Source organism: Prenolepis imparis, unplaced genomic scaffold (assembly GCF_030444845.1).
Source record: "Prenolepis imparis isolate NDT839.2.m4 unplaced genomic scaffold, iyPreImpa1.0 SCAF_4, whole genome shotgun sequence".
NCBI lineage: Eukaryota > Metazoa > Arthropoda > Insecta > Hymenoptera > Formicidae > Prenolepis > Prenolepis imparis.
The window spans coordinates 13,999,108-14,012,311 of record NW_028141162.1 but is presented as its reverse complement, the minus strand read 5'-3'; the positions used below and the strand labels follow the sequence as shown (position 1 = coordinate 14,012,311).

General features: G+C 34.4%; 2 protein-coding genes across 5 annotated transcripts in view; one reads left to right on the top strand and one right to left on the bottom strand.

The window, feature by feature from the left end:
- LOC145934932 (uncharacterized) overlaps nt 1-13,204 on the top strand; it is a 469,524-nt gene that overhangs the window by 248,917 nt on the left and 207,403 nt on the right. Inside the window, exons 15-16 of the mRNA XM_083035847.1 lie at nt 11,806-12,000; nt 12,094-12,135. Of these exons, the coding sequence (XP_082891973.1) occupies nt 11,806-12,000; nt 12,094-12,135 (237 nt within the window). The remainder of the gene's footprint in view (nt 1-11,805; nt 12,001-12,093; nt 12,136-13,204) is intronic.
- LOC145934929 (lachesin) overlaps nt 1-13,204 on the bottom strand; it is an 87,648-nt gene that overhangs the window by 27,478 nt on the left and 46,966 nt on the right. For all 4 annotated transcript variants that reach the window (XR_014425131.1, XR_014425130.1, XM_083035842.1 and 1 more), the window contains 5 exons: nt 10,544-10,627; nt 6,831-6,954; nt 4,116-4,253; nt 3,879-4,001; nt 1,531-1,701 (listed from right to left, as the gene is read on the bottom strand). Coding sequence is in view for 2 of the 4 variants with exons in the window: in XM_083035842.1 (XP_082891968.1) it covers nt 1,531-1,701; nt 3,879-4,001; nt 4,116-4,253; nt 6,831-6,954; nt 10,544-10,627 (640 nt within the window). In the remaining 2 variants the exon portion in view is untranslated. The remainder of the gene's footprint in view (nt 1-1,530; nt 1,702-3,878; nt 4,002-4,115; nt 4,254-6,830; nt 6,955-10,543; nt 10,628-13,204) is intronic.

Below are 13,204 nucleotides of genomic sequence, written 5' to 3'. Positions count from 1 at the left end.
TTTTCAAATATTATTCTGTCGACATATTGGAAAACATAAATATATATAATGCGCGCTATTTCTTGTACCATCACTCTTAAATTCACATAGGCAAATATGTCGTCCGCCGCACCGAATGGATGGCGAACTCGCCCTCGAAATCGATGGATCGATAACATGCGACGATTTACGAAACGCGAAGAGCAGTATTGAATTCGCCAAACCTTATCTTTTCACCCTCGGGAGAGTTGCTAGGCGAGAAATTCGAAGATGAGAATTGACCGAAAGGTGTTCGATATAGAGGCAGATCCTCGGGAAGGTTTCCGTCCGCAAAGTGACAATGCTTGTAAACGCGAGGCGTGTTTGTCGTAAGGGAGGAAGAAAACCTTCTTATTCCTATATCATCTCGCAATCAGTCAAGAGGTCGAGGCACGTGAGGGCGCGGATTTATCGTCGGCTCGACGACTGAAACCCGAGCAACAATTTTCACGTCAAGCTCTGTGTTGGTGAGAGGACTCGTTAACCTCCTCGCGACCCGCCGCATTAATGTAGGAATAACAGGTCGTGCGCGAGAGAGCAAATTTCGCCTTCCCACCCCTTTCTCCCGTTCCCTCGCGAGATACTCTCGGTGTAACCGAGCTACAACGCGCGGCAAAAAGTCGTTTCCGCGCCATAATTTCGTTCGCTGCGAATAGTCGAGAGCCTTGTTATCCGGACGTATTTAAGATCGCTTCGTTCGCAGCCACGCAGAGACGTGCGGAATGTTTTGCATGATGTGGTAACGTACTTCGAAAGCGTACTTCTGGAAGGGGATGCCCGGCGTCTCGTGCTTTCCTTTAACAAAACTGAAATCCGGTAATAATTGGCAAAAGCTACTTAAATATCGAGAATCGAAAAAGTTGGCGAATCAAACTTGAAAAATTTATACAACGAAAAAGAATTTTCAATCTTTACTTAATACTATATATAAGTTTTACTTAGCTGCGATTTTATAGTTACCGAGATAATTCGAAATTTGATGAAAATCATGTTTATTTGTTGCGAATCTGCATGTAAATTTGATTCTCAGATTCGCGTAGCATTCCCGAGGAGCAATGTTATTTCCAAAGAAATTCAGTTGTTATCAGCTGTGTAACGTGCAGAAAATTAATCCCGGCGGGCTACTTATAAGTACAATAATTCATTCACAGTTTACAGAGCAAACCTCTCACCGTCGACCTCTCCCGTGCAATTATCTACGGATCTATTTGCAGGTTTTATTTCACGGTACGAATCTTAATCCTAGCGTTACGACTATCTGAAGGAACAAAAAGAGAGGAGGAAGGGAAAAAAGAAAGAGAGAAGAGAGAAAAAAACGAAGTAGGAAAAGAAGTGGGATTATCCGCGAATGTACACGTGTACTTACAGAGAAACGAAATGTGGCGCGGATAAAACGCTATTCTCCTCCGTTTTTGACTTGCGTTCCGTCGAATAATCGAATTAGGTATTCTTTATATGGGCTCCCCCGGAAAACTTCGTTTGATAACGGTTGAAAACGCGCTGTGTACTCACCGTATAATCGAATACTGCTCTCGACCTCGCCGAGGGAATTTTTGGCCGCGCACCGGTACGTTCCCACGTCGTGTTTCTGCAGGTTCCGGATGGTGAGGATCATCCGGACCTCGAACGGTGACTTCGGCACCGCTTGCACGTCGTACCTGACGCTGGTTATTATCATCGCACCTTGGCAACAAAAGCAAAGAGCATACTTAATTATTCCATCGTGTCCGATGATTAGGAAATTGCGCGTTTATTTCTCTCCGAGAATTCGACTTGCGCATCCGACATTTTTCTCCATTAATATATGCGACAAAAAAATTTTTATATTATGAATTTTGCAGAAAAATGCGGAGTATTTTATTCCAATGGAGGAAAAGAGGGAGACTGAAACTGGAAATAGATATACAAACTTTTCTCATATAAATATTCGCGCAAAATATAAATTATAATTATAATCTCTTTATATTTTTCCGACGAAATCATTTCGCAAATTTTTTAATTTGACTCGACGGATTTCGCAGATCTCGAATATAATCATTCTGTTCACTGGTTTCTCGATAAAAAAAACCGTTTTATATCTCATACGCATTTATAAAATATCAACTATATACATTTGTTAAATTATTTCAATTAAATTCTGAAATATTTTCATACTATGCATAGTAAGCAGTTGAAGATAAGAGGGTTACGTCTCTTGCTATATAAATAAGACATCTCGCCCGTTTCCTGCTATATGCTTTCTTATTACATGTTGAAACAGTTGCATATAATGGGAAACAAGTGAAAGATATCTTCCACGCGAGACGAAATTGCATACGAATGTATTGGAGCGAGGAACCCCGGATAGCTGAGCGTGTGTTAAACTGGGAGGACGTCTGGCTCTTGCGAGGCGAAATCCACTACGGGGATATTTCCGCGAGTCTGGAGAGAGATACGTAGTATTCTCTCTTATGTCTATCTAAAGTTTTCTTGACAAATTCTGAATCAAGATATATTATTATACGCCATTGCGTTATATATAGTTGCGCTTTTCGTTGACATATTATGCGTGATTTACGATACCGAAACAGCGTTGGCTTTTTATCGATATATCTGGAAAAGAAATGTAGAAAAAGTTGATTGCTCTAATGTGTATTGAGAGAATTTTCACACTTTATATTTTACATATTTTTGTATAAAAGAGAGAAGAAAAAAGAAATAATTAAATTATCTCGAGTCTTCTTTTTGTTTGTTCATATAAGCTTAGAACGTGTTTCCAATTAGGCGAATAAATTTCTTAAAGCTGACAATATTTCAATGTAACGTCTAATATCGGAATCACCTAAACTAAAGTACGGACTATAATCGGATTTGTCATGCGAGAGTAATTAACGCTGGAGCATTTCTCCGTTAGTTATAGTCGGTAATTAGTTAACAAGCCAATCGCTGTAACGGACTGTACTACTTGTGGTAGCAGCTTGCTGGCCAAACGCAGATATATACATTAAGATTACATTCGTACATATACATACGAGTTGAAAGATATTCCATAAATTATGCCTATTGCATTTAAAAGGTAATTTCGTTTTGCGTGAAAGTGAAAATTGTAACGTAAATTAATTATTATTACAATTAATACATTTCCTGGATGGAAAAAAAGAGAATTGAATTATTAATATAATTTGAAATACGTATTAGCATATATTGATAAGTAATAGTAATACATATACGTATTGATCGAGATTAAAAATTAAAAAGTATTACGGAGGATTTATCTTAAATTACAGACTTTAAAGTTACGTGATCGTTTATGAGAATTATATTTATCAGATGATGTCATAATTACATAAATTGATTCATTTCATAAATTGCATTTTAATTTCTCTTAATATCTCAGTAATTGCATTTTATCTCGTGTAATTCAAGAAATATAATCAAAGGAATCTAATTATCGATATTATTTTATGCATAATCAAATATTTATCTCGTACAATAATATATTTATTTTCTTTCTTTCTCTTTTATTTCTTTAAATAAGCTTATTTTTCTATAAATTTTCTTGTTTATTAAGTGTCCACATAAAACTACTGAGATATTGATAGCAATCAGATTGCAATTTATACAATTTGGAATCAATCTGTACGGAATAATTATACACAGTCTGATAAATATATAATAAATTGATAAAATATTTCTAATAAGCAATAAATAATAAAGAATATGTCCATACGGGCAATATTTTAAATGATGAAATTAATAAACATTGTGAAATCTTTAAAAGACGATGATTACGTAATATATTGCGTTAAAATAACATTCGCGAAACAATAGTTACGAGGCACGCAGTGCGGAAATATTTTTTTAAACGAATGTTATCTCACCCTTCGGATCCTTGACCCAATAATTAATCGACATCGGGGACGCCTCGACGAAACATTCTAAGACCACGTCGGTCCCCAAGGGCGCGCCGACCAGCTGATTAGGTACTTGAATCACCGGTGGAACTGTAAATCGAAATTGGAAAATATGGTTGCATTTCTCCAGCTTCTTGGCATAGAGGAATCGAGATACACGCGATATCAGGTTCAACGATTTGGACGGCAATCACTATTACTCACAATGTACGTTGATATAAATACGTTTGCTGACCGCGGGCGGAACCCCGTTGCTAGCGATGCACAGATAAACCCCCATCTCGTTCCTCGAGATCTTCGTCAGTTTCATCTCCTCGCCCAAAAACTCGGTCACCGAAACCACTGAGAACAGTGTACGTTTAGAGCACATTCGATATATAGGTGACGCGTGCGCGCACCGCAGCATTCTTGTGCATATTTTAAATTATAAGATTTTTTTACTAATGTAAAGTAAGATTTCTATTTCGAAATATCGAAATTTAGTCGACCTAATTTACTCATGTGCACGATTTATTTTAAATTTTGTACAAATTAAATAATTTAACAAATTTAAGATATCTATTCTTCTTTCTTTTCTGCAAATCGGGCTATGAATTGCGAATTTATATATTAAAATTTTAATTTTTTTCTTCAAAACCAGTAATTATTATATAAGCAAAGTTTTATTAGATATGACAAAGCGAGAAAATTATTTAGTGATTAATGAAAATATGATTAGAATCATTTCAGTTTATCGCGAGAAAGCTAATGATTATAGAATAAAGTTAATAATTATAAAGTTAATGACTATTATAGACAATGTTAATAACTTGAAAGAGGGAGAACGCACTTTTTTGCTTTATTAAAATTAATTTTTTTCTAATAATTATAATAATAATTATAACTTAATCGTTTGTTTTTATGATAGAAACATTAACTGACAAATTATATTATTTTTGCCTATTGTTATTCAATGGAGGGCAACCATTAAATATAGAGAATGAAAAAAGAATGTAGAACGCGCCCAACCTATTATAAAAGCGGACGATGATCAATAAAATAACAAACGCGCTTAATGATATTATATTCGCGCTAATTATTCAATTTCCAATATTTTATTGTAGAATATGCAATATATGTTACATTTCACATGTTACATTTTTAATACACTTTTAATACGAATTCATATTTACGATTTGCAAATTTATTCATATCTTGAAAATAAGACTAAAGAATTGTATGTTTATTTTTTGCATGAAATTTGAAACGCATATTCGTAATGGCTCGGTATAAATTAATGAAAACAAGCAATTTGACTAAGTGACTCTGTATATTATATACTGATGAGTGTTTTCAAATGCAAACAACGTAGCGGCGCACGCGAATAAGACGAGCGCAATTTATTGCGCCTGCAACTACTCCCTGCCGCGGAATATCGTAAACAAACGCACGAACTCTCTTCTCACCTGCGATCTCGTTACATTACGTCGCAATTTAACTCGTAAACTTTCCCAAAGATTCTCCGTCTGCCGTGTATATTTTTTTTACCCGGCCCTATTAATTACGTGAAACCAATACGAGTGTTCGCGTCCTACGCTGCGCTGTGGACTTAATCGAAGTACCGTAAAGACTCAAGGAACGAAACGACTTATTATCGATTCAATAGAAATCAATTCCTTAAGTAATATTTTATTCTTTGTTCGCGCTTGGAAATTACTTTTCTGAAAATAATATTTCGAAGTGGAGAAGAAATTGGACGATGGAGATCGATTAAAGATGGAAAAAAAAAGAAATACACGTATATACTTTTAGAGAACGCGTTGATAGACGATATAAAAAATACAAATAATAAAAAAATGTATAATGATGATGAGTTTTAAATGACGAATTCTAAAAATAATATAATTTGTAGAACGAGCAAATTAAAAAATTTTCACATTGTTACCGCTTTTGCACTTTCATTCATTAATTTTTTTCGCATTTTAATACGAAATGTTCGCGCCATTAGCCGCTGGTCGCGAGACCGGTAGACTTTTCCGGCATGACTGTGATAATCACTGCGATTGTAATGCCGACAATAAGCCGTGGAATCGGGTCGTCCGGCGATGCAAGATCGCGCCCGGCATACGCTGCATCCATCGGTTGCAACGGCATGCATCCTTGCTTTAGACCGCGTCGACAGTACGGTGAAATTTGCCTGCTATTAGTAACACCACGCTGAAGTGAATACTAAATATATCGTTTAGCTGAGACTGGCAAGACGGCCGAGAGCAAAGCGGAATGGTTCGCGAGTTCGGATCAACGTCTGATTATTTTACGTTCGAACTACTTCAAGGGATACGCAGTATGACTTTATTCCGCCGGACGAAATTTTTTGACGCAATTAATTTCCAGTATGTCATATTTGTTTAATATGAAAAAACCATGTTTCCAAACTGATTGAAAGTAAAGAATTGATATTAAACAAATTCTAATTAATAGAAATAAAATTTGATAATTAATTATTAAACTAGCCCAGAATTATCAATTCTCGATAAATTGCGAAACTTTGATTCTAACACTAATTATTATAATATGAAAAGAAAGGGAACAAGGAAGATAGACGGCGCGTGTTCCATATAATTTGGCCAATATTAAATTCGACATTACGACTTAACGATCCGCGGAATGTCGACGGCGCGGCCGGCCGGGCCATTCAGCAGAAGTCGCCGGCGAAAGCTGCATCATCTCAGGGAATCAGCGGAATCGGTTTCCGGGGCGAAATTCGTCTTAAAGTACGGAAACGGCGGTTCGTAATGAGGGAATTTGAATACTAACGGGATCCCCGGGAGCGCGGTATGCGCGCGCCTAAAGGAAAACATAATTGTATATTCCGCGTTTCTATATCGGCGAAACGGCGCGGTACGGCGGCGAGGGCGTGCCATCTATATTAAATCTTACCGTGAGACTTCTGGTTCGGGGCGCTTCCTGCAAATGGCTCCCGAATTATAATGTTCCTGCCGTCTTCTCGGCGCCAGGATACGCGCGGCGCGGGTACGCCTCTCGCCCGGCACGTTAACTTCACCTGTACGTGTTATGAAACCAGAATTATAAAGAGAAGCGAGTTCGTTATTGCACTCCACTCTAATGCCATGCTTCACCCAAATATATATTTGGAAATATAAACGAGGGAGAAAGAGAGAGAGAGAGAGAGAGAGAGAGAGAGAAAAAGATGCGCAATCTCCGTCTCTCTATGTAAAACACGTACGCGCTAGGGACGTTTGTCCGAAACAATGGCGGCTCGCGCGGATATTCGAGCGGAAAACGAATCTATGGTCGCGAGGGGCATGAAATATCCGGCATTGGAATTTTTTTTTTTTTTTTTTTTTTTTTGAACGGTTATTAGCTCCGCCGCATGCGCTCGCAACACGGCCAATTTTATCGAAACCTTCTCGAATTCTCGTTAACGGATGCTCAGTTTAACCATATTTTTGTTTCTAGATGGCTCGAATAATCGAACGGTATCGAGGTATTTTTGTGAATAAATGACATCAGATACTATGAAATCTCGACTTGATTTTGCAGAATTTGTCGCGGTGTGTTTCTATAGATTCATAGATCGATCCATTATGAATATATATCGGTTCGATTCTCATCAGTTACCGAGTTATGGATGTTCAAAATGAACGCAAAGGGATGGGAGTTGCGAAACACGTACGCGGGAATGAATATCTGTGTGTTCTACAATGGAAAATATAAACGGCGTGTTGACAATTAACGACACGACACGTGTCGCAGCATACTGCACTGTTTGTTGGCCTGCATTCTACTGACACGCTGCCTGTTGGTTTGCAATATCTGTGACGTTTTTAGATGAATATCGTGTTAGCACGGTTTCGAGGTGTAATACAAGTTATTGCATATATATCGTATAATTTGCATAGCTTCAAAAAACATAAAATAATTTTTGCTTACTTGATTCCTTTAAAAAGCTTTTAAATCAACATTTAAAATTTACAGAAATGCATGTAAAATAATTAAACAGTGCGATACTTGACCCTAAAATTTTGATTATGCCATAATAATCTAATTTGTCAAAAAAACTTTTTAAAGATTTAAAAAATATCAGACAGATAATATATACATAGATTATTACTTAATACGTTATTAATATTTTTTATAATTATTTATTTATGTCACATTATTTTATTAATATTGTATCTGAGATAAGATCGGAAATATTTTTGTGAGATGCAACTATAAATTGATACGGTATATCAATTTCATACAAATTTTTTTTAAGTTAAACTTACATTAAATTTTCGAAATAAATAAAAACATAATTTGAAAAAAAAAATATAATTCAAAAATAAAACTTTTTAGAAAAGTATTTTCTGCCTCAGAGTTTGAAGAAACTTACACGAAGAGCGTTTTGCCAGAAATCAATTTTAAAATAAGAAAGATACGAGTTTGAAAATGTTGTAATCTTAAAATTTATTCAGGTGTAGCATGAAAACGTGTTTGCACGATGAAAAGGTACATCATGAAAAATTTTCTAGTGTAGATTCGCTTAGATTTTTTCATGAGAGTTTGATAAATATAAAAGAGAAAGAGGGAAAAGAAAGAGAGATAATAATAATAGTTATAGACCGCCAAAATTACTTATTTATCTTAATGGACACGGATTGTGCCGTCAGGAAACGAATTCACAAACTCGAGAATCTCGATTAAAATTTCAATTTTTCATGAACTTTATCTAGTGTGCCGGGTCAACGGAAAATTTAACTTTTTTTTCGACGCTATCGCGACAATTGACAACCACTGTTGAATTTATAGCTGTTGGATATTGTATCTATTAGGAATGTCAAATTGAGGATAGATATTTATGGTTTGTAAAGCAGAAATTATTTAGTAGAAATAAAATTATATAGACAACATATATATATTTTAACGCACACAACATAAATGGAGCAGTTTAGAAAATACAAATAAACTGTGAAGCTAATACAATTTATGTGTAGACAAAAAATTTAAAAACACAAAATTAATTTTATTTTATCGCATAGCCGAAAAATCAAAATTCACAATGTAATTCTACAATTTTCCGAATAAATAAATTATATCTTGCAGGCAGATACAATGTTCTGTCGTAACAAAAAGAGTACGATACGATATTTAGACGCATGTCCCGACAATCTCGTCAAAAGAGGTAGAAAGTAACTTATACAAACTGACAGTAGTACTATTTTCTGTATATAACCCAACTGCGGAAGCTTATTATAACAGGAGTATTCGCTATATGCGCGTCGGTATAATTTCAAAGTTTAAAATGGTCCACGATGTAGCGGGGCGTCGTATAGTTGCTGTCGCGTCTTCGTAAAAGCGTCCTGTCAGACATTCTGAAAGAAGCGCGCAATATTCTTTACCCGGGCGACACCGTCGGCCATGCGCGCGGAAAAACGCGAGGATGAGATGAGGTATTCGCTAAAATTGCGCCGCTGCCATGGAATATGAATTGTGAGCAACAGGTATATTTATAAGCTTATTTCCACTGATGGCTTACTTACATCCGCGCGAAACGTCAAGATTGGCTGTAACACGTGTATATAATGTTGCGTCTTCGCGGAATTAATGCACGAAGAAAATTAGCGGATCAAATAAATTATTATACTTATAAGAGTCGCGAGAACATATCTATATCTTTTTCTTCCAGGAGCAACAGATCTAGTCAAAATATCGTATTTTCTTCCTTTCTGAAATAATAAAATTATAATTAAATTATTATTAATAATAAAAAGACATTTAATAATAATAATTACGAGTTTGTGCTGTATATAATAATGTTAAAATAGCACTTGCAACAGGTGCACAGAATCACTATGAATTACATCATGAAGTATACAACGCAACACATTATATTCGTTTTTTATGCTTAAATTGACGTCTTTCTAAATATGACAATTAGTTTGTGGATTTAATAGTAACGTGCCAGCGTACGACAAGTGCATTCACAAGTTAATACTTTTAAGTCGGTATCATTATGGACTTCCTGACGATTTAAGCATCTTAGCAGTAACACCAATCTCGTGTTCAAGACGTTAATGACGACGAATAGCGGAAGTTGCAAGTTATTTGTAGACTCACAGCCGCGAGCCGTTGCACACTCATGGCGCGTATTGCCCTTCTCCGATATAGATTTCTCCGACATGAATCAAGCGGAATAACGTTGCCCTGATAATTTACTACAGACGTAAATCAGCCCCACATTTGTAAGTAATAAACCATCGTTTATTCATGACGGGTTTTGCACGGGGTAAATTATTTAACGACCTCCGGCCTAGCGTCGCGCCATAGTGCATCTTTCTTCCTGGCATATTTATCCGTAAATTTATTCCCGCATGCAGATGAATACTTCGAAATTGAGTCGAAAGTTAATTGTTGATCGAAAGCAACATTCGTTCAATATTGACGTTGTTTTTCAACAACAGTGTAGTAAGGAAAGTATTGCTTATCGTGAGAAAAACTGTTAATTCTTAATTGTTAGTATAATCAAAAATCTTTCTTTGATATTAATGATATCAAAATTATATAATAACGTATAATATAAATAAGGTACAATAAAAATATATAATAACGTAATAATTATAAGTAATGTACAAGAAAAAAAAATTTACCTGGCCATTCTCGCCTACCATCATGTCACTTGATGTAGCTTCAGGATCAAAATCGGGTGGTACGACAATCGACAGCATACCTGTCTGAAAGAAACAGATAATTTGTAATTAGTATTAATATAAACTTCTCAGCGAGAAAGGATAGTTTTAAGTATTTTATTTTAATTTTATAATAACTAGAACAATCCAAGCGCGCGTTACGCCGCTTGGATTGTTCTAGTTATTATGTACAAAAACCGAAGGGTTTTGTATTAAAAAAGTAATATTAAAAAAAAATAATATAAAGTTTATTTAAACTCGATTAATATTTTTTTTACAGAAATCAGTTGATTAAAGCGTTAATTTACTAATTAAATTTTCAAATAAAAATGTTATAAAAATTAAAATAGTAATATGTTGTAAATAATATATTATAATACCTTATTTTCGATTAATATTTTTTGACAGAAATCAGCTGATAACTGTCAAAAATATTAATCGAGTTTTAAGTATTATAACATATTATTTAAAATATATTATAGTATTTTAATTTTTATAACGTATTATTATTTTAAAAATTAATTAGCAAATTAACGCTTTAATCAGCTGATTTCTATAAAAAATATTAATAAAGCGAAAATTTGTTAATTAAATATAGCTTACATATATTTATATTGTGTATGTTATAATTTGCTAATTAAATTTTAAAATAATAATATGGTAAAAGTTATAAAATAGTAATATGTTGTAAATAATATGTTATATAATACCTTATTCTCGATTAATATTTTTTCTTTCTAAAGCTATATCTTTTCGAACGAATCTCCTTCGAGTTTTAATTAATTATTAATATTATATATAAGTCATGTATATAGTATCGCGCGCGCGCTATTATAGAGTGAAGTTGCCGATGTTTGTAGTCTCGGCCATTACCGAAACGCCGCGAGTATCAGGCAGTTCGAGCTGCGTCCCGCTGTGATTAATTAGTAAGCATAATCATTAGAAACGATTTCTAACCTTTGTATTGTAATATTTATCAATCGCATATCATAATTTCAACGTTAATATGTAGTCGTCATTGTTCGAAACGCCAATTTCGCAAAAAATTCGATGCAAAATTTCTTGCCAACATAACCCAACTTAATCTGTTGTCGCGCGCCCGAATGTGTTGCGATCCGTGGATATATCTATCGTTAATTCTAGCTTACATATTTATATTGTGTATGTTATAATGCGAAATAATAAGATTATTCTAATATATGTATGTATTTTATTTGTTACAGGTAGCATTGCGATACACAGTGCGATTCACGCGTCGTTTCGGGAGTGCCGTAAAGTGTCGCGCGTCGGGAGTGCCGTGTAAAGTATCGGGTAATCGTAATTATTCGTATTTTCGCGAGTGTCGTGAGTGCTACGAAGGACCAAGAGAGGAGGAGGAGGCCCGGGGAGGCATCGGGCGACGTCGGTTCAACTATCAGGTATGCAAAATAAAACATTTTTTCTAAACTGCATCGTTTATGAGATATTCGACACACATATGCATGTACATAATTTGAATATTTTATTTTCAGATCAATGTGCTGTGTACTACAACTCCGCTATTGCACCTATCGGTGAGTGAGAAATTGTTATTTTATAATATTTCTATAGCGATAATGGGGGTACATATAATACGTTGAAAATATTAAAATAGTAACATATGTTTTAAATAATATGTTATAATATTTTATCTGCGATTAATATTTTTTGACAAAAATCAACTCTGATAATTGTCAAAAATATTAATCGAACTTAAAATATTTTATAACATCCCTTTCTAAAAAAGGCACGTTAAATCGATTCTTGCAGGTATTGTTGCATCTTTTCCGATGCTGATTAACTGTTTCGATTTGCATTGTGCGTTATATTCGTAGCATCGAGAGGTTGTCATCGCGAAGGTTTGTTTAAAATAAAATTAAATAAAATAATACGTTTTAAATAATATGTTATAATATTTTATCCGCGATTAATATTTTTTGACAGAAATCAGCTGATATCTATCAAAAATATTAATCGAGTTTAGTATTATAATATTTTATTTAAAACTAATATCATTATTTTATTTAATTTTATTTTGAACAAACTGTCAAACTGCTAACTCTCGCGATGACAGCCTCTCGATGCTACAAATATAACGCACAACTCGAATCTTGACAGCCAATGTCGCTGAAAAGCGACAACAATAAACTTCGATATATGCGAGTATCGACTTAACATGCCTTTTTTAAAGAAAGGAAAGGATAAGTAAAAAAAATTATAACTTTATATTCCACCTTTTTTTCTCTGTTACTTTGTTTCACTGTTATTACAAAATCGCACTTAAATTATTTAACCGAAATATATAATTTTTTATCACAAATATTTTACAATTTTGTATAATATAATGAAACTATTCAAATGTGAGATATTTAGAATATTGCGTCGCGCGATTTGTTTACATTTTTTATGATTGGCGAATTTTAATTAATGCATACACGAATTTCACAATGATGACTTGAGAGAGATAGATTCTACAAAGCGCATAGAGCTATAATTATGTCTAACTTTAATCATACTCTGCAAAAACTTAGTACACGGTTCATTGAGAGACAGAGAAACATATTTTTTTTCATTAATATAATACGGCATTGCGCGCAAATGTGG